Source organism: Scyliorhinus canicula, chromosome 15 (genome assembly GCF_902713615.1).
Source record: "Scyliorhinus canicula chromosome 15, sScyCan1.1, whole genome shotgun sequence".
Classification (NCBI taxonomy): domain Eukaryota; kingdom Metazoa; phylum Chordata; class Chondrichthyes; order Carcharhiniformes; family Scyliorhinidae; genus Scyliorhinus; species Scyliorhinus canicula.
The window spans coordinates 19,644,005-19,669,341 of NC_052160.1; the positions used below are offsets into that span (position 1 = coordinate 19,644,005).

The 25,337-nt window shown below is 46.4% G+C and overlaps 1 protein-coding gene across 5 annotated transcripts in view; it reads right to left on the bottom strand.

The window, feature by feature from the left end:
• Positions 1-25,337, bottom strand: part of traf7 (TNF receptor-associated factor 7) — an 88,659-nt gene that overhangs the window by 26,201 nt on the left and 37,121 nt on the right. For 3 of the 5 annotated variants that reach the window (XM_038819444.1, XM_038819445.1, XM_038819446.1), the window contains exons 2-6: positions 15,639-15,760; positions 13,870-13,927; positions 4,388-4,479; positions 2,384-2,500; positions 1,635-1,727 (exon numbers count right to left, since the gene is read on the bottom strand). In XM_038819444.1, coding sequence (XP_038675372.1) covers positions 1,635-1,727; positions 2,384-2,500; positions 4,388-4,479; positions 13,870-13,927; positions 15,639-15,719 — 441 coding nt within the window. In that variant the 5' untranslated portion in view covers positions 15,720-15,760. Of the gene's footprint in view, positions 1-1,634; positions 1,728-2,383; positions 2,501-2,966; positions 3,179-4,387; positions 4,480-13,869; positions 13,928-15,638; positions 15,761-25,337 lie in introns of all 5 variants that reach the window. The other 2 variants (XM_038819448.1, XM_038819447.1) reach the window with 2 other exon arrangements.

Here is a 25,337-nt window from a genome sequence, read left to right on the forward strand (position 1 = left end):
TGACATGTAATCTCTCTCCTTCCTTACACACACAGCTGCACAGTACACTGAACATACTTGCCAAACTTTAACAGCATGTCCAGCATGCCTACTTACTGCTGAAGGGATTTTCCATGCTAACAAGCAAAATTCATAGCTTCCTGAGTGAGAGCTTTAACACTGCGCAGCAAACAAGGAGACCATTTTGCAAATGATCTTTCAAGACAAACTGGAGAGCTGGCAATAAAGCCATGTTGCATTTAGAAGCTGAACACCAAATATAAATTATTGCTGAACATATAGTATACCCGAAACAACAGATTGTTTATTATTTTGCTGAAAACGATCTTGCATTGTGAAGTAAGTTTAAGTTTATGCACACAAGTAAAAAACAACCAACCCGCCATGTGTTTTTCAGCGGCGGAGGGGGCCCGCCAGCGGGATTTTCTGGTCCCCCTGCACCCCGTGTCGCCGGGAAACCCGTGCGTCGTTGGTGGGACCGGAATATCCCGCTGGCTTCAACAGCCGGTAAATTCAGCCCTTATGTATTCCTCAAAATGGAAAGTAACACAGTACAAACTAAGCGCACTTTTTATGCACCATGGTCATTTACTGAGTTCCCACTCTCAACGAGGAAACTCCCCTGCAAAAAGCACATATCAGAAATTCTACAGTCATTCCATATGAACTCTTGGTTATTGAGGATGTCCTCAGAGAGCTAAGTCGGGAAGTTATTCCTGCCATGCTGGCTCTTTCACAGATTTAACTCAAAAGTACCATATATTTAAACAATGCAACGCTTCCATTGGATGACAACACTGTGAACATTTCTCACTCACAAAATATTGCGCAGAATTTCTTGACTAGAAATTTGAAAAAACGGTTTGCTATTTTACTGCAAAAATGCAAACTGCTTGGGGTTATTAATTGGAAGTGAATCAAATCTTTCAGGGTATTGACCACACAAACAGTTCATAGGAACAGAGGACTTGGGAACAGGAGTGTTCATTTGGCTCTTCGATCTTGCTCTGCCATTCGATAAGATCATGGCTGATCTGGCTGAGGCCTCCACTCAACTTTCTTGTCTGCCCCCTCTAACCCTTGTCTATCAAAAATCTACCTAGCTCTGCCTTGACTAAGTTCAATGACCCAGTCTTCGCTGGGGAAAAGAATTCCACAAACTAACAATCCTTAGAGAAAATATGTCTCCTTATCTCTGTTTTAAAAGTAAGACCTCTTATTGCTAAACTGTCTCCCTAGTTTTAGTCTCTCCCACAAGTGGGGATATCCTCCTGGTATCCACCCTATGAAGTCACCCCAGGATCGTATATCTTTTAATAAAAGCACCTCTCATTCTCCTAAACTCCCACTAGGTATAGGTCCAAACTGTTCAACATTTTTTCATTAGAAAGCCCTTTGTCACATAGATTAGTCTAGTGAACCTTCTCTGAACTGCTGGTTATGCAATTATATCATATTTTTCAAATAGGGACAAAAACTTTACACAGTACTCCACGTGTGGTCTCACCAAGGTCATGTCCCGCTGTAGTAAAAGTTCCCTACTTGCATATTCCATTCCCCTTGCAGTAAATGCATCAGTGCAGTCCAAAACTGTAAAAGAACTACATAATAAAATTCAGAATTGCAATGCTTACTCCACATGTTGTGATGACAGGATCCTTGAACACACTGCAACAAAGTTGGCAACATAATTTCACTGAAGGTTGTTCAGCGAAAACCAATGGTTCCTGAAATAAACAGAGTGAATCTTAAAATGCAGTAGATCACCATACAAAATATGGGCACCGAATATCAAACCAGAGTAACATACTGACAATTTTTAAACTATACTTTACCTCATAGAAGGTTGCAAATTAGCTTAATTTTAGGTTTCAGACCATTTAACTAACCACAAAGACAAAATTAGCATTGTTCAGCAGCACTTGTCCTAATCACTGCAATTGTTTTGCAAAGTTTTCGATTCCATCAAATGCTATATTCTTGAAATGGTTTTAACAGATTTCAATTTCTAAATGAAATCTTACAAATAAATAGTAAAAGGACCTTAAGGCAGCTTTTGGAGAGGTCAGAAAAGGCAATCTACTACTCATTTTAGAGATTTTGTTCATCGAGCACTGGTGTAAGGAGATTGTTATGCTTCTAGTTCTAGACAAAAGCCTGCAGCATTTCTGTGGTAACTTGATTTTTTGCACCCCTTGACTAGATGTGGACACATTTTTTATTTAAATCAGACAGCATAGTTACAGGGGTGCACAAAAGAAAAATGCTATGTATAGAACAGTCTATTTAGGTTCATGCCCATGACCATTTTAAGCAGGATGGACTCTTATTTTATTTTCTCGCTCTCCCACTTAGCAATTCACAAGGCGGACAATTCACACACCTGCTCATCTTCCTCTTCGTGTAGAGAAAAAGTAGATCGCAGAGACATACTTGATTCTGAATGCAGAGACCGTACAGATATTGCCGAGTCTGATCGACGTGGTGTACTGATTGGAGGCTGCAAAAACACATCACTATCATTTACATTTCACGTACACAAAGAGGATTTAATTTCCACTGGTCTAACACTGATCATTAGCATGTACATCATTTTAACACCATTATTTATTTTTAATACAAGTTCAATAGATAAATGGTCAACAACAAACTGAACATTTGACTAATAACACATTTAATTATGCAGTTTATATATTAAAGTACATATTGAGCTATTCTAATAAACTCAGTCCAAAGTTCTATTCCCACTAAAACATTCACCATGACGAGCAAAATCGTCAAATTCTGTTCCACGCATCTAAGCATTTTTAAAAATGCAGCCATACAAATGACGACCACAAGGACTCCTATGCTAGGAATAAGCATATCAAACTCACATCAAACAGCGTGAAAGCAGACAGCCCTTAAAGATGAGAAGTAATTGAAAATAAAATCCAGTATTATATATACTTCATAGAATAATTTACCTTGCAACTTTAGTTCAACTTGCAGTGTCTTTGCATTCTTTAAAGTTAGCAACGGCATTTGCTGGGCTAACTACGACGCCATAACCATTGTGCAGCAGCACTTGTCCTAATCACTGCAACCCTTCTGCCAAGTTTTCTGTTCCATCAAATCTGGTGATTTCCTGCTATTCAATTAACATGAGTCGCACTTTGCTGTTTCCTGTACTGGGGGCCTAACCAAGGGCAATAAACTATGCCATCAACAGGCTTTACACAGGCATCTTCAAAAAGTTTGTATTTTGTTTTCTGAAACATTTAAATGGTTAGAAAGGTACTTCGAACAAGTGAGGCAAGTTCCAGGAAAACAAATTAACAACTTCAAATCTAAACTAACTCATTCCACAACAAACTATCACATCTATCTGACCCAAGACTGAATGAGGAGCTGCATGTAGAAAAATAATTACAGCAGTTTCTTTATTTAAAAATTTTAAAAAATCTAATGCAGGTATGCTGCTCTCATTAGTAGGCGCACCATGAATACTGAATGCAGCAATCCAACAACAGCAATTGTGCCAATTAGTGACACAAACTGTAAATAATTCCAACAAAGGACTGGCAATAACTCTAATAACTACAATTTTTCTCCATTTCTTTGAAAATATTTAGATACGGAGCAACCATTTACTAAGGTGAAGAAAGTGGAAATTGGCCAAAATTCTCTGTTCCACTGAACATTTCTGTCAGCAGTATCCTTCAGAGCAACCACTTGCTCCACTGTACTAACAAGCAGCTAAGTCCTATTCTGTGAATCTGCAACACAATTTTAAAATGATTGAAAGTGAATGCAGATAATTCTTGATGTATCTGATATTCATAACGTGGTGTTGTTTAAAATTCACAAGAATCCAGTCATCATCACAATGTATTAACAAACAAAGTGTATATGTTCAAATTTTTTAAAACGTAAGGTGCGGGGGAACAAATCTCCACTGATTGTGGGGGAATATTGAAAGACTTTTGGAAAGATTAAGGGATCAGGAAGGGTGTGGTCTGATTAGAGGAAGACAACATGGGTTCAGAAGGGGCACGAACATAGAGGACTGAGTTGTCAGGGAAAAAAAGGGGCTGGTTTAGCACACTGGGCTAAACAGCTGGCTTGTAATGCAGAACAAGGCAGCAGTGCGGGTTCAATTCCTGTACTGGCCTCCCCGAACAGACGCCGGAATGTGGCGACTAGGGGCTTTCCACAGTAACTTCATTGAAGCCTACTTGAGACAATAAGTGATTATTATTATTATTATTAACTTGTGTTCTCTGAGTTATTACTCACTGAAGAGGGAGAACATCAGAAGAGATTTGGTACAGACACAGGATTTGAGGACAAGGTAAGACAATTCAATATTAAGGATGACAAAGGAAACTAGCTATAAATTACATACCATTGCATCATCCTCATCCCTTGGTGAATAGGCCAGTGCGCTGGAGGATGATGGAGTCCTCCGATGCTGCTTGAAGGTATTTGTCCCATCAGCTGTGTACAAACAGAACAAAATAAGCCATCTTTCATTTTAAAATGGTGTAACCGTGGCACCTCATTATTCTATACACATCAATGTCCTTTTACTGTCTTTTCCCACAGAAAGAAATTTAATAATTTAAATGCATCATTATTTGGCCAAGTCTTTTCCTTTCTGTTATTTATCTGTTAGAAATCAATCAAATAGCCAAGAAAAAGATAAATCTAGCATTTCAGTTGGTTGTGGCTGAACAGTGACTAATTTTTACTCGTTACTATGACTAGTGCTGACCAAATCTCTGTGCAAGTCAACTTGTGAATATTTATTTCCACAGCCCATCTCCAGGTCACTTTTGAAGTCCCACTCCCAGGTTGAGACCTGACCTTTATGTTGCTACCCACGCTACCCAGCTCCACTGCTGTAGAAAGTGCGACAAAGCAGAACTGTTACCACAGCAAAGGGGAGAAAGAGGAAAAAATTGAAGGAATGAGAGAGACAAAGAGAGGAGTGAGAGAGAGAAAATAAAGGTGAGGACAGAGAGTCAAAAGGAAAGGATGGGAAACAAATGAAGGGAGGCGTGATAGAAAAACACACCAGAGGTGGAAAGCTACAGGAGTGGAGGAGATAAAAAAAAGTGGAGAGAAATGTGCCAGGGATGAAAGAGAAAAGGAAACAGGTGGCGATAAAGGGCCGGGATTCTCCCCTACCCGGCGGGACAGGGGGTCCTGGCGGGATTGAGTGGTGTGAACCACTCCGGCTTCGGGCCGCCCCAAAGGTGCGGATTTCTCTGGACCTTTAGGGGCAAAGCACTAACCTTCAGGGGCTAGGCCAACGCCGGAGTGGTTGGCGCCCCACCAGCCGGCAGGAAAGGCCTTTGGCGCCACGCCAGCCGGGGCCGAAGGGACTTCGCCGACTGGCGGAACTCCGCGCATGCGCTGGAGCATCAGCGGCTGCTGACGTCATCCCCGTGCATGCGCAGGGGAGGGGGTCACGTCCGCCATTGAGAAGGCTATGGCTAACGTGGAAGGAAAAGTGTGCCCCCACAGCACAGGCCCGCCCGCCAATCGGTGGGCCCCGATGGCGGGCCAGGCCACCGTGGGGGCACCCCCCGAGGCCAGATCGCCCCCAGGACCCCGGAGCCCACCCGCGCCGCCAGTCCCGCCAGTAAGGGAGGTGTTTTGGTTCCCGCCGGCGGGACCGGCATGACAGCAGCAGGCCGGGGAATTGCCGGGGGTGGGGGCCGACAGGTGCGGCACGATACCCGCCCCCGTGGAATCTCTGGTGCCGGAGACTTCGGGAGACGGCGGGGGCGGAATTCATGCCCCCCCCCCCCCCCCCCGATTCTCCGACCCGACGGGGGTCGGATAATTCAGCCCGTAGTGTCAAAACTAAAGTGGGAGAAAAGCAACCAGATATGGAGAGGTTGAGCGACATTTTATGCACTTCCTACTGGCTTAGCTTGAGGAGCGAGGAGATGACTGACGAGAGATATATTTTGGTCTTTTTCTCTTTTTTTTCTCTTCTCACAGCTCAGAAATGTTTGAGGGCCATGGAACCAGTTAGGTTTGTTCTAATCTAGGAGATCTCCAGTGTACTTTGTAGCCACCGAAGTTGGCCTTCCCTCAATACAAAATGGAGGAACGCAAAGCTTGCAGGTTAAAATGGACAATGTTTGCAGCACAAGCAGGCTGCACCAAGCCAATGTGTATTCTGTCTGCTAGGAGAGCAGACAGCACCAAAACGAACATTCCGCATACTAATGAGGCAATCTCTGGGATAGTTAACATAGCAATGGACCGATCCCAGGGACAATGGACACAAATAGAGAAGTGATTGCAACAGTGATTGCATCACGGGCAGCACGGTAGCATGGTGGTTAGCATAAATGCTTCACAGCTCCAGGGTCCCAGGTTCGATTCCCGGCTGGGTCACTGTCTGTGCGGAGTCTGCACGTCCTCCCAGTGTGTGCGTGGGTTTCCTCCGGGTGCTCCGGTTTCCTCCCACAGTCCAAAGATGTGCAGGTTAGGTGGATTGGCTATGCTAAATTGCCCTTAGTGTCCTTAAGGTTAAGGGGGGGGGTTGTTGCGTTACTGGTGTAGGGTGGATACGTTGACTTGAGTAGGGTGATCATTGCTCGGCACAACATCGAGGGCCGAAGGGCCTGTTCTGTGCTGTACTGTTCTATTCTATAGTGTATGGGGAACCAGACACCCCAGCACCAGCGGGGTTCGAAAACAAAGCACCTGAAGGCCCGCCCAGTAGCCGAGAGATAGCCTCAGTATTGGGGGGATTCAAACAAATCGATTCGGAAGAGACCCAATCGATTCCCAGCAGGAAAAGGGTCCGCCCAAAAGGGCACGAAGCCCTAGGACCTATAAAAGACAGGTCCCACACTTAGTTTGTTCTTCATAACCAGCCCTCCTCTCTGGACCAGCATCTCGACCAGCTTTTACCAAAGAAGACCTTGAACGAGAGAGAGGAGAGGTTTGGGACAACAGCCGCCAGCAAGTAAGTGTGTCACAACGATTGCTACGAGAGATTGACACTCCTGACCCCTTTTTAACCCGTACCAACCTGAAGTCTGCAGACCAGAGCAGAGCAAGAGGCCTTGTCCCCTGATCCGGCAGTTCCCTTTGAGATAAGTATTGGTTTATTTAGTGGTAGGAATAGTTTAATCCTCTTAGCGTGTGCATGGGTACTATTATAATTGTATTATAATAAACTCAGTTGTTTGAACTTACTAATTGGTGTATGGTTTTATTGCTTTGAACTTGACCTTGAAACTTGTGGCGGTATCTTAACGATACCTGGCGAATCCAGAGCTAAGTAACGAAACAGAGCCAAATTGAGTGTTAAGCACACTCACCCAGAACGAGCAACAACTTGCTATTATTTAATAGGTGGTCTTGTCTGTGGCTTTGGTATAAATATAACGTATTTGCTGTGTATGGATTGAAGTTCAGGAACTTGAAATTTAGGAAATGAAAAAGTTGCACGATTTATGATGGCTCAATCATAGCAAAATGTTGTATCTCTCTCCTTTCCTATGTGTGTGGTGCAGCTGGCCAGGGACTCGGACAGAATACAAACACAACAGGCTGGATTCTCGATTTTCAGACTATGTCTTGACGCCGGTGTGGGAACGGTGGCGTGTAAAACCGAAAAATCGGCGCAAAATGGCCACCGATCTTTCGGTTGGTGGGGGGGTTAGCAGGTAGGCAGCATAGAGCACCCGGCTCTAGCTGCTGATACGACCGAGAATTTCCAGGTCTGTGGCCACACATGCGCACGGCGGCGGCCTCCGCGCCGTGCAACATGGTGCCGGCCACGCGTGGACCCAGCCTACCAAATAGTGACCCCCTTTGGCCCAGTTCACAACCCCCAGACCACCTCCCAACAGTGCCCTCAGCCCCTGGCAAAGCCCCCCCCCCCCCGCAGCTCGGCTCTCCCCCAACTGTGGCGGCGCTGGACTGAGTCCGCAGCCGCCACGTCGAGTTCCCGACAAAAAACAGCATGAGAGACCCACGACATCGGAAACTCGGCCTGTCGGGGGCGGAGCATCGGGGGGGAGGCCTCAGGTAATGTCCTGAAGCCGTTGATATGGCGTACCCCTAGAGTATGCCGCTTTGGAGGGTGTGGAACATCGTGAAAGCCGTGCCGCCCCCGATTTTGTCGCAAACGTTGATTCTCCGGCCAATCACCGAACGTGATTTCGGCGTCGGAGAATCCCGCCCAATATGCAGTCTTATGTTGCGCATGTTCATCAACTGAAACAGTATTCCATACAGTAGCAGGTGGAGGCCGACAAGGCAGCCCACCAAATGTAGGAGCGCCCAGACCACATCCAAAGAGGAAGTACTGGAAGAACTGTTACTGTGCTAACCAGCAGAGCAGAGACACACACCTTGTTGGGGCACAGCTCTAGGTTAGGCTCAGGGTCCTCTCTGGAGAACACCTCATTGATCCCCACAGTAATCGAAGGCTGGGACAGCCCACGTCTGTGATATTCAGAGGGCTGCTGGAGGATAGTTGCCCACCCAGTCTCAGTCAGATGATGAGTCTCTGTGAGTAGCTGCCAACTCAATGCTGGTGATATAACAACAGGCAGCGGAACATCAGGCAGAGGTTCCACAGTCACTCAGGAGACTAGAGCGAATGATGGGGATGTTACTCTACGTTCTGTCGGATGTCTTGGCCCCGACATGTGAGCACCTTGAGGACACTATGGAAGGGTTGGTAATCACCACTGAGACCTTGCCGGATTTGTGTTCGGCCCTGAACTCCATGGTCACACTCCTGGTGGGCACCATCATGATGTGGGCAACAGGGGGCCGACACACCTTGACCTCGTTCCAGGTGCACCATCTCAAGGAGTCAGGGCCCTCAGGCTCCAACAGGGAGGATGAGTGTCAACCAAACACTCCTGGGCCTTCTCTTAGCGCCTTCCCCAGTGTGCAGCCATTCACAGACCCCTCTCCCTGTGATCCCATCCACTCCAATTGTTCAGACCGAGGAGGGTGCATATGCCTGTGAGCGGGACACCTTTATCAGGATGGGTCCCCACACCGTGGGGCTACCAGATGACGTCTGCCATCATTATCGCAGTCAAGTATCAGTCTGCAGGCTGCCTCCACTTCTGATATGGATGTCAGGGCTGCACCCAGGGATACTAGTAGGATTAGGAAAGTTAAGACATTTTCATGTTACATTTGGGTCACATGTATGCTATTACAGTAAAGATTACACTTCATGGTTATGTGAATGTCTTGATCAACTGAAGGTGTTGTGAATTTGTACATTGGAATCCTCTTATATTGAGGTTTTGCTATCCCCCACTCAAGGATAGTGTTCCATTGTGAAATTAGCATTCATATGAACGTGTCACTTGTAATAGTCTCCGCACCTTTTTGTGACATCAGGGAGAGGCATTTAAATCTTTACTTGAAGTGCGTGATGTATACGCTTCTAAACCTTGCTTCTCAAGGAATTGCATGACAGCAGCTCATCAGCATTCATATTGTTGCGGAATTGCCATCTCCTCAATTGTAGTGGCAGAAGCAACGCACGCACAGGAAGAGGAGAACCTTAGCCATGTCCTCATCTCACTGGTCGCAATGTTTGCATCATTATCTGGCAGCGAATGCTTTAGGTCTTCTCTCGCATTACTCTCAGTCCTTAGTGGACCCCAGAGCAAGTGTATTCACAGGACACTGCGGGCCAAAGCAGAGATCATGGCCTGTCGATTCATGAAGTCTGAATGTACAAGAGTGAATGCCGGACCTGTTTCCCTGTGAGTGGTTGAACATCCTCTGAGATGAAAGGGAATGGCATTAAGAGCTGGGAAAAATGTAGTCATATGCCCTGCCTGGATTTAATTCTTCCTGGACCCCGTCAGCAATCATGGTATCACGGGTACAACTCCCATATCTTGTTTCATCCATGGCATCATGGTGTTCATACTAACCCTCAGCACTCCCTGGGCCTCTGGATCTTCATTCTCCGATGATTTCTCATCCTCCTCCACCAGGGATCTGCAGCGGTTCAAGAAGGCAGCTCACTACCACCTTCTGAAGGGCAACAAGGATGGGCAATAAATGCTGGTCTAACCAGTGACATTCACATCCCGTAAATTAATTTTAAAAAGTCACCCTCTGACAAGGAATCATCTCTTTGCATTGCCAGATTGTGTGGGTGCAACACACTGTGATGATGCGGAAGTCCTTGCGAGAGTATATTGTAGGAACCATCTGAGCAGTCCAAGCATCTGAAGTGCATCTTCAGAGACCCTCTGGTCAGCTCTATAAGTGTGCAACTGTGAGCAGCACTGTACCTGTCCTCGGGAGGGTGATGCCCCGGTATCATCAGCCAGCATTTCAGTGCATAACCTTCATCTCCAAGTAGCCATTGCTGCAGACATACTGGACTGTCAGAAATCTCAGGCACCAGAGAGTGACTCAGAACTTAGAAGTCATAGCAACTCACAGGATACTGTGCACAAACGTGTATAATGTGCTTCTGGTGATCACACACCAGTTGCCCATTGATGAAATAGTAGCCTTTGCGGTTTATAAACATTCGGGGCTGCTGCCATGGAGCATGTGAAGCCACATGGGTGAAGTCTATTGCACCCTGCATTCTTGGGCATCCGGAGATGGCGGCAAAGCCAGTGAATTGTGCAGCCTGGTCATCTTTATCTGGAGCAAACTTCACATACCGGTGTGCCATCCAGTCAGGGCATCTGTGACCTCCTTTATATATCAATGTGTTGTGGACTGAGGGATGCTGTACAGGTTCCCTGTTGATCCCTGGAAAGGGAATAGCCTCCAACTCCACATGGCATCAGCTCTTCACATAGAGTGTGGCATATCTGATCTACCAGAGCTCGGGACAAGCATGGACGTGCCCAGCATTGTCTCTCAATCACTTGTAAATAAGAGACTGCTCCACGATATACCCTAGATCAGGTGAATTGCTTCCGTTGCCAGGGTCTCTCATCCTGACCCTCTTGCTCATGTTCCAGCTCCCCTTAACCATGGCTATTACCTAATTCCATCAGGCGGAGCTTCCTGCAGAACTGCGCTCCATGCCACCTCTCTTTCGCCTCCTCTAGTGCATTAGGACCATGACAAAGGTAACATTAAGCCTTGGATCCATTTCTGCATTTACTGTCTGAAATGAAGCATTGGAGGCATTAAAGATTAATGGTTCAAGAGAGTGAAGCTAAGAATATGAAACCTATGGGGCGCGATTCTCCGCCCCCACGCCGGGTGGGAGAATAGCGGGAGGGCCTCCCGACATTTTTCACGCCCTCCCGCTATTCTCTCTCCACCCCCCCCCCCCCCCCCCAACACCCGACCCACGCCATGAATCGCCGCTTTTTACGGCGAGCGGCGATTCTCCGAGGCCGATGGGCCAAGCGGCCAGGCCTTCACGACCGTTTCAACACGGCAGCAAACACACCTGCTCGCTGCCGTCGTGAAACGGGCGGCAGATGCCCGTTTGGGACATCTGGGGGCCGGATTGGCATGGCAGTACCACGTAACGGACGCACTCTTTTACCTCCGCCGCCCCACATGATCAAGCCGCCACGTCTTGGCATTGTCCAACCTGCGCAGCCGACGTCATCGGCCGCGTCAGCCGGCGTGATGCTTGACGTGCGGCCTTGACGACCGCCGTCAAGGCCGCGCCGCCGTGACGCACGGGGCCGCGCTCCTAGCCCCACCCGGGGGGGGAGAATTGGCCCCGGAAGTGGCCGTGAAGGCTGCCGTGGGTCACGGCCTGTCCCACGGCAGCCTTTACGATTCTCCGCATCTGCGGAGAATCTCGCCCATGGTATCTATAAGGATCTAGAATTGTTCTGCCGTACTTCCATGTTGGCTAATGCAGCCTTGTCCCTGAAACACTAGCCCACACATTTGGTGACCAAGATGCCATCCCAGATATGTAACGTCTGGAGCCCTGCGTGGGATGATAGGCTCAAATGAGGTGTGACCAAACCTAGCTCAGTGTTTGAATCACTGACGTGGCATAGTAATGAACAATCAGTTATTCAATGTCAATGAGTGTTAGTAATGACCAATCAGTTATTCAATGTCAATGAGTGGTTGTCCTTTGACCTGTTATGAATGCCCATTCTAGCGAACACGTGATTGGCCTTCATTGATGAATGCCATATATGATGCAGTTCTGTCTCCTTCACTATTGCCTGTATTCCCAATTTTCTAATCCCTCTGTGTTACTCTTGGGAATCAGCAATTGTGACGTTAAGTCACTAAGCTCGGAGTACCTGTTACACCGCTGATAAAGGCATTGGCTTTCTTTCCTAGGTCTTCCTCCTTTCTTACTACGCAGACTCCTGTTCACTGTTGCGGCACCAACAAGTTAAAGGGCAATACATAAAAGGGCTCCTTAGCCCAGCAGTACACTCCTCCCACACTGCCTCAGATGCCTCCTGATCAGATTTGTTGGGACTTTCGATTTATACCTGTGACATAACCGTGGTAGAGTAAGATGGTGGTGCTGCACCCCCAATCTATCTGCAGCCCAGTACAGAGGCAGCTAAGCCCATGGACATTAACTGTAAAACAGCCAAGCTCACCAAGCTGTGCATTTTCCTCTGCAACGCACAGCTCTTGCCCTTCCTGCAGCTGAATGCAACATCCCCGCTGGACCCAGGGCTGTCTCCAATATCTGATTTCCGACTAAGGGGTCCATATAGACCCTGGACCGTCTCCACTCTTTGACTCCTTTCCACATTACCACAGGAGTGTTTGCATGCTGTGACTTGTGACTGCAAGCCCCGAACCAAGGACTTTGACTTTCACAGGGTTCCCTATGCCCTGATAACTAAGGACTACAGTGTCCCCTCCCAAACTGAGTCTCTGTCTGACCCATCCCTCTTGTGCCACACTAACAACGCCTCCCTTCCTATCCCAGAGCCTACATGCATTCCCTCTCATTCATACATGTGTTATCTCTTTCACCCTCTTGTCTGTCTGTGTTTCGTGCACCCCCTGTCGGATTCTAGCTTTCCACTCCTCGGTCTAGCCTCTGCCTACCCAATACTGATCAATGAAAGTGAAGCCCTGCATCAGTACCACTGCACAGTGGGTGCCCTACTGGACAACAAGAGGCAAAGGACAGGAGTCCAATTGTACATCCCCAGCACTGTGATCTTCATTGCAACAAGATCGGCGCAGGGCTGTGGCAGCTCGGCTATATATGCTGCACTCACCTCAAAGTCACAGGCAAATTGAGGTCTGACCTGTGCATACCGCTCCTTTTCAAACAAGTTCAGGTAGATGTAATTTTTTGCTGGCAAGATTGGAAGGCATCAAAGGCATCATGAGGTTCCGGCTAGCAGCTGTTTTAATGAGCATTCTTGAGATGGTGATGAACGCAAATGCTATTCATGCCACTCGGCAATGAGTTAACAGACCCGCCCTTGAGAGAATTGCAAACTACTCCCCCCCCCCCCCCCCCCCCCCCCCCACCACCACCACCACCACCACCACTAGATTCTCCGCTCCCACCAGCCACAAAATCCATCGAATTAATTGTAGGCAGACAGGTGAATATTTTGACCAGCTTTACTGCATATTGCATCACACCAGCCTGAGATGCATTTAGAATCAGTAGTGAATGCATTTAAAAATGCAATGGAGTTGCACAGTACACTCTTAAATCGTTAACATTTTTCAAATTAAAAGAAATTGATGATAGAGTTGACTAACTCAATCCCAGAACCCAATGCAACAGAGAACCACATCCTTCTTAGGTACATTTCAATATTTGCTGTTCTGTTATATATGACTACCAGGGATTGATGGGTCTGTTCAAACTGGCTATATTTTGACTACACACTCACACAAACCTGCTCGGTCATCAGTAATAGTCATGCTTACCTTTAGTGATGGTAGTAACAGTGGAATATGCTGGGCCAAAAGTGGTTTCCATTCTTGTCTGTTTTTGAAAGAAAACAAAAAAAACTTAAATTCCCAGTCTCGGGAAGGGGATGGAATGTTAGTGGATACCAGACTAGAATTATGCAATTACTTGATGCATTCCGGATAAATTCCATCAGAATTGAGGGCAAGCCCATTGCTCCTATGTGAACATCACAAGAACAGACAAGACTGGTAGCATGATGTTATCCAAAAGATGTCTCGTCAGTTCCACCTATGTTGCCCACCACAACAGTGCACAAGTACAATTGTATGATGCAGGTGAAATTCCATGCCCCAGAATGAGATTGGATCCCAGTGGCTGTGGGACCCTGGCCTCCCACTGATAATTGATTGTTTAGCAAATTAATAATTTAATAAACTCAGGCACCCTTAATATTGTGGTAAGATGTTGCTACAAAATTTCTACCTACACAGCTCAGTAATGCCACAAATGGCACAAACACCAAATCGTCTGTTCTCCCTGCCTGCCATGAATTATCCTGCACTGTTACTTAGGATTGTGGTCAGGGTCACAACTGCCTGGGAACAAGATGTCTCTCCCCACTGGACTGCCAACAATAGAGTGGGATCTCAGAAAACTCAGGCACATTGGCACTTAAAGCGGCACAATTTCACGCAGCTAATATAACAAAATGTTACTGACTACATGGTGATCTTTTTCCTCAGTCTCCTGTGTTAACTGGATTCACCCCGATTGGTGTAATTGAAACTAAGAGAGAGCAGCTTTCTTTGCTGGAGAGAGTTTACGGACTTAATTCAGTCAACACTACTCCAACCCACCAGTGTCACAGCTATACCCATTTATACTCTTGGGAACAAAACGGTGAACCAATTAAACTGTATCAACTAAACTGAATGACAAATTAAAAGAGCAGCTCCTTAAAGGGATACTGCGTCAAAAAAAAACAAATCTCAAAGGAAATATTCCCTTTTATAGGTGTATGACTGTCCCATCATCTGATTAACAATGTGATTGCCCTTAAACCGGAATAATGTAATTAATAAGATATTGACACCCTGATGAACAAAATGTATAATAAACCAAAGGAAAAGTGCTGTGCAGAAAATATGTTTCTAAAGAGTAGCATCTGCGCTACTGTTGTAATGGAGGTTTTCTGGGTGAATTTCAGTGTGCTGCTTGTTAAGGCAATATTTTCCACCTCTTTTGTCTCCAGACAGGATTGATTTGCCAATGGGGTGCATTCCCACATGTGAACCAATACCATTCCCAAATGGTCATTGTCCAAAAGCATGTCTTTACTGTTTGACAGCACACTATCCCACTCTTTTTGGTGTGTGTGTGGGGGGGGGGGGGGGGGGGGGGGGGGAAGAGGGGGATTGCCAGGCAAAATGGTAACTGAAAAGTCTGGAGTAGTTAAAAAGCAAGTGAACCCACCCTACAGTTCTTCATTCTTCCTGCCTAGCATCTTGTCTCTGTGTATCATCTCCTAACAGTGACAGGACTGAAAATAAAAATTCATCCGTGTAAAGGAAATGCAAGCTTAAAGCCATGTCCCACATATTGCTGCACGTTCACTCACTACAAACTTTTAATGGCACATGTTGTAGTATTTAATTTGCTCCATTTACAAACAATTTCAGAAAATACTATGACTCCAAGACAGTAATGTACAAAGTTCTCAATTCTTGGGTTTACCATCCAAACAGATCAATTCTATCCACTTGATATTATACATGACACTTACAATGCTGGTATTGTCTATAGCCGGTATGTTTGCTGCACCTCCAGTGAAACGGTTGTAGCGATTGCTATTGGTTGAGCTCATAATCTAGAACAACGGCCAGTCTTCTATTTTAAGTCCATTCCCTATTATGGAAAAACGATATTATGAACAATACTCATGTGTATGTTACATACCTGGAAAGCAATTAACGTTTTCAAGGCACATCGTATCGACCTGACATTTTCAGTTCGAGTTGAATATTCCAAAAACAAAAACGTGAGCCAGAAATCACCAAAAATAATTTAGGGACATCATGTACAAGGAATAAAATTTATGGCAAACTGCTCATGGAAGAACTCTATATTTTGACTTATTATTACAATGGGGTAATTTGCTATGTGCCAAAACATAGATAGTAAATTAGAAAAACGCTGAATAGCACTCCAAGCTCCAGCAGTTTTTTAAAAAAAGTTTTCAGCATCCACTCCACAAGCATATATAGTACCTCATCTGTTACCTTCTCAGAGAAATCTCAACTGTAGTTTTATGTCACTTCTTATCTAATTCAAAGCTCTCTAGGGTGGCACGGTGGTGCAGTGGTTAGCATTTCTTCCTCATGGCGCTGAGGACCTGGGTTCGATACTGGCCCCAGGTCACTGTCTGTGTGAAGTTTACATATTCTCCCAATGTCTGCGTGGGTCCCCACAACCCAAAGATGTGCAGGGTAGGTGGATTGGTCATGCTAAATTGCCCGTTAATTGGAAAAAAAATAATTGGGTACGCTAAATTTTTTTAAAAATTCAATGCTCTCAAAAATGCCATTTGCCACATTTTAGTTACTAGCAACAGTGGCCAAATGTGCCTTGTTTCTCTTGCTTGTTTTGATAGCCTAGCAACTCAGAGTTGGCCAGTTACAATTCAAGAATAACAAATTGTGAAACTGAATTAAATTTGGTCATTTGTGGGTTAGCACCAGAAAATTATCATAAAAACTGTCAGATTGACTTGATTCAATCATGTTCTTTAGTGATGGCAAGGGAACTTGCAAAACATGACGTAATGGTAATGTGGCTGATCTTAATGCCCTTGACAATTAATGAATGGGGAATAAATATTGCAAAGCAGTGTTGCTCACATCTAATGAACAAATAAAAAGGGAGAAGACTCAATTTCTGGTTTGGTGTGGGAAGGGCAGCCAAAGAAATAATTCATTTTTTGCACACATACAGACATGAGAGAGAACAAACAGTGAGTTGATGCACTAAACTTGGGAATTGTGTCGAATATTACATCAGATTTCTTTTCGTTCTCTGCAAAATTTAACACTAACCCAACTAACTCTTTCAGAAAATAATTCACATTGTTTGTGCTTCAATAGTTTTCGAATCATCTATTTGCCTGGCCATTTTTTGATATTGTGACACGGGGGGCGCGATTCTCCGCTCCCCACGCGGCCTGGGAGAATCGCGGGAGGCCTCCCCGACATTTTTCCGTCCCCCTGGCGCCCCCCCGCGATTCTCCCCCTCTCCCCCGCTCGGAAAAATAGCTGCTCGCTGTTTTTCACGGCGAACGGCGATTCTCCGAGCCCGATGGGCCGAGCGGCCGGCCCTTCACGCCCACTTCACGACGGCAGCAAACACACCTGGTCGCTGCATTAGTGAAATGGGTGCCAGATGCCCTTTTGGGGCATCTAGGGGCCCGATTGGGACGGGAGCACCACGACTGTGCTCGGGAGGGGACAGGCCCGCGATTGGTGCCCACCGATCGTTGGGCCAGTGTCCAAAACAGACGCACTCTTTCCCCTCCGCCGCCCGGCAAGATCAAGCCGCCACGTCTTGCCGGGCGGCTGAGGAGAAAGACAGTCACCGCGCATGCGCGGGTTCGTGCCATCTGCGCGATGAATTCATCCGCGCATGCCCGGATGACTTCACATTCTCAGCGTGACGAGGTCGCTGCCGAGAAAGACGGAGGCCCGCTCCTGGCCCCCCAGGGTGGGGGTGAATTAGGTGCGAGGAGCGGGCTCCGAGGCCGTCATGAACCTCGACCGAGTTCACGACGGCCATCACGAATTCGGCCCCCTGCGGAGAATTCCGCCCTATAAATATTTACTGATCTGGTCAACTTGGATGTTCACACCAGAACATTCAAAAAACTCTTGAATGCCAGAATTGACGACTGAACAAAAATACCTCAACTTGTAAATTAAGGTAGCTTATAAATCTGCATTTTATATATCTGAAAGATTTGCAGATAGGGGTTCTAATTCATCACTTAAACATGCCAACTTTTCCCATCCCATCTGATGTGTTTTGCATTAGTCTTTTTTATACATTAAAGGGATGTGGGCTTCATTTACGAGGCTAGCATTTATTGCTCATCCCTAATTCCCCTCAAGAAGGTGACGCCGTCTTGAAAAGCTGAAGTCCTGTGGTGCAAGTACACCTACCATACTGTCAGGAAGGGAGCCACAGGATTTTGACCCAGTGACAGCCAAGGAGCGGCGATATATTTCCAAGTCAGGATGCTCAGTAGCTTAGAGGGAACCTTCCAGGTGATGGTATTCCCATGTATTTGCTGCCCTTGTCCTTCTAGATGGTAGTAGTTGGGGGTTGGGTCTATACAAGGATCCCCCAGGATGATGATAGTGGGAGGAGTTCAGTGTTGGCAATGTCATTGAATGTCAGGGATCATAGAACACAGACCATAGAACAGTACAGGCCCTTCGGCCCATGATGTTGTGCCGACCATTTATCCTAATCTAAATTCAACCTAACCTACATCCCTTCAATTTACTGCTGTCCATGTGGCTTACCAAGATGGATAGTTAGATTCTCTCTTGATGGTCATTATTTGGTACTTCTGTGGCACGAATGTTACTTCACACTTGTCAGCCCAAGCCTGGATATTGTCCAGGTCTTTCTCCATTTGGATATGGACTGCTTCGGTACCTGAGGAGTCACGAACTGTGTCGATCATTGAGCAATCAACGAACAACCCCACTTCTGACCTTAGAATGGAAAGAAGTTAATTGATGAAGAAGCTGAAGGTGGTTGGGCCGAGGGCACTACTCTGAGGATCTCTAGTTCAATTCCATTGATTATGGTGAGCCAGTTGCAGTTGAAACTTCAAGTAATTTATAGTACTAATTAAATCTAGATGAGTCTGTTATTCATTAAAACTAAGCCTATAGGTGGGATTATCCAGCCCCTCAAGCTGGCAGGATCGTCCAGTTTCGCCATAGTCAACAGGGATTTCATTAGATCATTGCATCCATGGCTGGAAAATCTCAGCATATACTTTTACAGAAGGAACAAAAGCAGGGAATTAATTCAGGATTGACATAAAGGACAAAGCGCACAGCCTCTGAATTGTAAAGTTAGATTAAATCTATGAATGTGTTCATTTGGTAAATTTTGTTAATTAACATATAACTAAATATATTCTGGTTCTCGACTAGCACAAGAATATTTAATCACTTCTGATTAGGAGGGTGCTGTCGACAGCAAATGCCAATGAGAACCTCAGGACAACTGATGGCAAAGGAAGCCCACAGTGGGTCTTGTGATTGGCTGTTAGGGCACATCCTGCCCTGGGTAAACATGCAGTTAGTTCCGCAAGCCTGTGCTCTTTTCAAGATGTGAGATATCGCCATGATACAAAGTGCCAATTGTGCATCAATTCCAGAGCTGCCTGCAGTACAATGTGGCATCAGCTCTGCATCAACAGATCTTCAGGCAGAAAGAACAGTGCTACACATGAAATTCACAATGTAAATCAAAGGGAGTGCTGCGGAGTTCACTCCCAGATGCTGATGTATCAGGTGGTGGATGATGGATCTGGTATTTAAAAAACCCTTACATATACGTGGTCTTGAAGGCTTCAGACCTGGTGACTAAAATGCAAATGTTGAAGAGCATACAACATCAATAGCTGAAGCTATTTTTCAATGAAACGTTCAATTTTGGCAGGGGAAAAAGAAAAATCGGTAGGGTGTAAAACAGGTTGTTGGTCTGTTATCACCCGTTTTAAACTCGCGCTAGAGTCGAGAGTTCCACTCCCCATGTGAAACACTAAATATATAATTTTTGGAATCTGGAGCTTTACTGAGGACATAAACTTCAATTGCTCCCCGTGACTAATCAAGAATTTGTGCAATTGTAGAGAGCTGATGGGGAAAGAGTGGAAGGAAAGAGTTTGTTTATAGATTAAACTTAGTAAAGACAGAGACAAAAAGCGATAGTACAACAGGAGGCCATTTGGCCGCAGTTTCTCTGCCAGTTGGGAAAGAGATATCCAGACTAATCTCATTTTCCAGCTCTTAGTCCAAGTCCCTGCAGGTTGCAGCACTTCCAAGTGATACCCACCCTTTAATACTCAAATTTTGTGTAGTTGTTTAGGGGAAGTTGATACAAAGTCACGCAGGAACCAAAGAGAAAATGCTGGAAAATCTCAGCAGATCTGGCAGCATCTGTACGGAGAGAAAAGAGCTAACGTTTTGAGTCCAAATGACCCTCTGTCAAATCTCAGACACGCTGAGATTTCCCAGCATTTTCTCTTTGGTTTCAGATTCCAGCATCCGCAGCAATTTGCTTTTATCCAAAGTCACCCAAGAAATTGCCTCAGTTCACCAAAGATATTTTCAAGGGCTTGAAGCATTACAATCAAACAGCTAAAATATATCTTGCTACAAGGGTTTAGAGCAGACAAATAAATCGAACATATTTCACTTGGCAACAAATAGTTATGAAAACAAAAAGGTTCCCAACTGCATTTTTTGGAAAGAAAGAAGCTTCAGAATTGGTTTACATCTCCAGCAATATTTGCCAGAGAATATCTTGCACGTTGCTAGTTGAAATTATAAACGCTGAGCTCATACAAAATATCCAAACACTCCACAGCCTCTGCATTCCTTTAGAGGACATAATTCAGTCCAGATTAGTTTTCTCAAAGTGATCCAATGCTTGCTCTCATGATTCAAAGATGTAATGAAAGTCTGTCTAAAAGATGTCTTTTATGGGCATTTTTCAGTCCCCAACTTCACATAAACTATTTGCGATTAAAACCTATGATAGAGCTAAAGATGACTGAAGTGTCACAAGAATATCAGGGCAAGTTGAGTTCAAACTAATTCCATGTCATCAGGACCTGTGATTTTATTAAGATTCCATGTTTGGGAAATCATTATGGATGTTACTGGACTGGAGAAACCAAATGTAATGGGGTCCCTATGCTCAGTGATAGGAGGCTGAACTATACAAGTGCAGAAGGGATAAAATGCAATATCTGGTGTGTACTAAAACAAAATTACCTGGACCAGCTGTGTTAACACCGTGGTTATAAGAGCAGGGCAGAGGTTGAGTACTCTATGACAAATGGCACACGTCCTAAGCCTTCCACCATCTAAAGACTAAAATTAGGAGTGCAAGCCTATATTCACCACAAGCCTGGATGGGTGCAGCCATGATACTCAAGAATGACAAGTGAATGGTTAATAGTCCAATAAGTAAGGATCAAGAGTGCATGCAATAAGTCTCATGGAACATATGAGCTTGGAGATGACTGCAAGGAAATAGAAGAAAAATAGGAGAAAGCTAAAATAAAGTAATCAGGTGAGGATGAATGGGAGGACTTGAGGAAGCAGGAAAGAATAGGAAACTGTGGTGGTGGGTAGGAATAGTGGAAAAAGTGGTCTCAATCTTAGAGATAAGGAAACACACAAACTCTTTAGATTTAGTGTTGACAGGAAGGTTGGAGGGGCAGTCAGAGACAATTTATTATGATCAAAAGCCGTCATTGAAACTCCTTGGTCTTGAAGTTAACCATGGAATAATAAAAGGATGTTGCTAAAGAATACAGAATATGGTAATGCTTAATCTTTTTTAATCAATCTGGCTAATATTAGTACGGCCAGCCATGCACCAAGTGCTCTACATTTTGCACTCCACGGTTTTAAGGAAAGACAGATAAGAAAAGTATGATGAGAAAATTGGTGAGGGCATTGGCATCAATAACAGAGGCGAGGGGGACTTCCGCTTGTGACCATGGAGTGATTGGTCACATAAGGGGCTGTACCTGTTCAAAGTCACAGAAAAGGGCTCTTATTACCCAGATCCGGGTTGAATTTTGATGAAAAGACATAGGTGAATGTTAGAGGAGTAGTTTACCCCTGGAATGGTATGTCTTCTGATCACCGGACCAGGCAGAAAACAGTGAGAAATTTGGCTGGAAAGTTGACACAGTCTTGTGCTTCACAGGCAGTCTCTTCCAGCATGCAGGCGGGGGAGGGGCAAGCTGTAAGGCCCCAGATACAGGAACTGATGACTTTTATCAAGGAGGAATTCCACAGATGTGAGCGGTGCCAAAGAGGCCCGGCCAACCACGCCCACATGTTCTGGTCTTGCCCCAGACTTGTGGAGTACTGGACAGCCTTCTTCGAGGCTATGTCCAAAGTGGTGGGGGTGAGGGTGGAGCCATGCCCGATAGTGGCAGTCTTCGGGGTTTCAGACCAGCCAGATCTATTCCTGGGGAGGAGGGCGGACACCCTTGCCTTTGCCTCCCTGATCGCCCGCCGTAGAATCCTGTTTGGCTGGCGGTCAGCAGCACCGCCCAGAGCTGCAGACTGGCTGTCCGACCTCTCGGAATCTCTCCAAATGGAGAAAATCAAATTCGCCATCCGAGGGTCGGACGACGGCTTCCACAGAACGTGGGAGCCATTCATGCAACTGTTCCGGGACCTGTTTGTGGCCAACGTACAAGAGGAAGAATAGTCGGGTGGCCAAGAATCGGGAAAATGGACGGGAATCGGGGGAAGGTAGCGGGGGGGGGGGGGGGGGGGTTACGGGCTCGTTATGGGGGTTTAATGGCAAGCCAAGGCCCAAAACCAAACTATAAATGAATGCCTATAAACATGTGCCTCGGCCATACTGGGATACTGGGGAATGTAAAATATGTATGCTGGCTAAAGGGGGCGGCCACAATTGTTGTTATGAAGATGCTTACCTGTAAATATTCATGTTAAATTTTTGTGTTTTCTTTTTTTTTTCCTCTCTAATAATTTGTAATCTGTCATATATAAAATATGAAAACTCAATAAGAAACATTTAAAAAACAAAATCAAGGAGGAATTCCATAAACAGAGGAAAGAAATGCATGAGGATCATGCAAAGGCCATTGCAGAAGCTGTGACACCCCTGCAGAGTACTTTGGAGCGGATAGAGAGGTGTTTGGAGGTGCAGGGGTCACAGATTCGGGAGATTGAAGGAGTGATCTCGGACCACAGCGATCGTGTGGTGGCTCTAGAGGCAGAGGCGGGGCTCCCAGGAGACCTCTGTAAAACATTGAGGGCAACGGTGGAAGAGCAGAATGCCTCGAGAAGGCGGAACCTGCGAATAGTGGGCCTGCCTGAAGGAGTGGAAGGTGTGAGTGCCACGAGATATGTCTCGAGGATGCTGGCGGGACTGGTGGCAGAAGGGGTGCTGGATAAGGCACCTGAAGTGGACTGAGCGCATAGGTCCCTGAGGCAAAAGCCTAGAGCTGGGGAGCCGCCGCGGGCGGTGATCGTGAGTCCCCATGAATTTGTGGAGAAAGAGAAAATTCTACGGTGGGCCAGGGAGAAGCATAGCTGCGACTGGGAGGGAACTAACATCCGGATTTATCAGGACATCGGAGCCGGGGGGGGAGTTTGTTCAATGTTGAAATTGTAAAGACTGTAGGGGTGAAAAGTTTATGTGGGGATGGATGTTCCCATCCCCCCTCCTGTTTTATGGGACTGTTTGTGTTTAACATCTGTTTGTTTGCTTTTGGAGAAGGCTACCCGGAGAAGTCCTTGTTTGGGTGGGGGAGGGCAAGGCCAGCAGGAGGCCTTCTTCCTTGAGCTTAGGAGTTTGGGGGGGGGGGGGGGGGGGGGGGGGGAGGAGGTCATTAGGATATGCTGGTTAACGGAAGTGAAGTGGTGGGGGAGAAGGCCAAGAGGAGTGGCGGGGGGGGGGGGGGGGTTTCAGCGACACGGCAGGGGTGAGAGATGACATGGTCAAGGGCAAAGAAAGGGGCCATCTGGGATAGGCTTGGTACAGAGTGGAATTAAATGGGCAGGAGTTAAATGGGAAAGATGACAGATGGTAGAGGGGATTGAGGCGCAAGCCTCCGGTAAGGATGGTATTGTGGAACGTCCTGGAACGGAATGGGCCAGTTAAAATGTTGCGGGTGTTTGCACACCTCAGGAGCTTGAAAACGGAGGGTGTCTTTTTGCAGGAGACACATCTCCATGTGAAGGACCAGGAAGGGGTAGGTCTGGCAGGTTTTTCACTCGGGGTTTGATTTGAAATCGAGGGTGTGGCGATTTTAATGAGCAAAAAAAAATGGGATTCATGAGTGCGAAGGAGGCGAGGGATCCAGGTGAGAGATATGTGATTGTGAGTGGGGTATTGGAAGGGGCACCGGTAGTGTTGGTAAATGTGTATGCCCAAATTGGGGTGATGTGGGTTTTATGAGGGGGTTGCTGGCAGATATCCCGGTTTTGACCATGTACCAGTTGATCATGGGAGAAGATTTTAACTGTGTCCTGGAGCTGAGGGTGGATAGAGTGAGCCCCAAGTCGATGGGTAGGGTACGAATGGCAAGGGAGCTGAGGAGGTTTATGGAGAGGATGGGTATGGTGGATCCGTGGCGCTTTCAGAACCCAGGGGGAAGGGGGCATTCCTTCTTTTCACACGTCTATATGTTGTATTCGAGGATTGGTTACTTTGTAGTGAGTCGGGAGATTTTGGTTGGGGTGGAGGGGGCAGAGTATGCGGGGATAGTTATCTCGGAGCATGCACCCCACTAGCTGGATATTCGGTTCAGTACGGGACGAGAGCAGAGGCCGGGGTGGAGGTTTGACTCGGGGTTGTTGGCGGGTGGAGGTTTTTGTGAAAAGGTGCGGTTGGCGATTAGGGATTATGTGGAGTTCAATCAGAATGCGCAGGTGTCGGCGGGCATTTTTTGGGAAGCACTGAAGGCAGTGGTCCGGGGAGAAATTATCTCATTTACGGTTCGTGCGAATAAGGAAATGAGGGCGGAATATGACCATCTAGTGAGCGAGAGAGTGGAGATGGACAGGGAATATTCAAAGGTGCCCACCGTGGAGGGATTGGCGAGGAGGAAAAAGTTGCAGGGGCAATTTGACAGGCTGACAACGGGGAGGGAAACTGAGTAGGGCAAGAGGGGTGCAATACAAGTATGAGGAGAAGGCGAGCCGCATGCTGGGGCACCAGCTGCGGAGGCAGGCTGCGTCCAGGGAAATATTGAAGATCCGGACTGGGGCTGGGGATGTGGTGTCAGAGCCAGGAAAGATAAACGAGGCATTTAGAGAGTATTACCAGGGACTTTATGAGGCAGAGCCAGGAGGAGGAGATGGGGTGGTTTCTGGATGAGCTGGAATTTCTCCAGGTGGAGGAAGCAAAGAGGCAGGCGTCGGAGGAGCCCGTGGGGCTGAGGGAGGTTCTGGTTAGTATCAGGGGTATGAGGTCGGGGAAGGCCCCTGGGCTGGATGGGTACCCGGCAGAATTTTATAAGGAATTTGCGGCAGACCTGGAACCCCATCTGTTGGAGCTTTTAATGAAGCACTGGAGAAGGGGGTGTTGCCGGAGACGATGAAGCAGGCAGTAATCACACTAATCCCAAAAAAAGGGAAGGATCCGGTGGAATGTGGGACGTATAGACCCATATCACTATCGAACACGG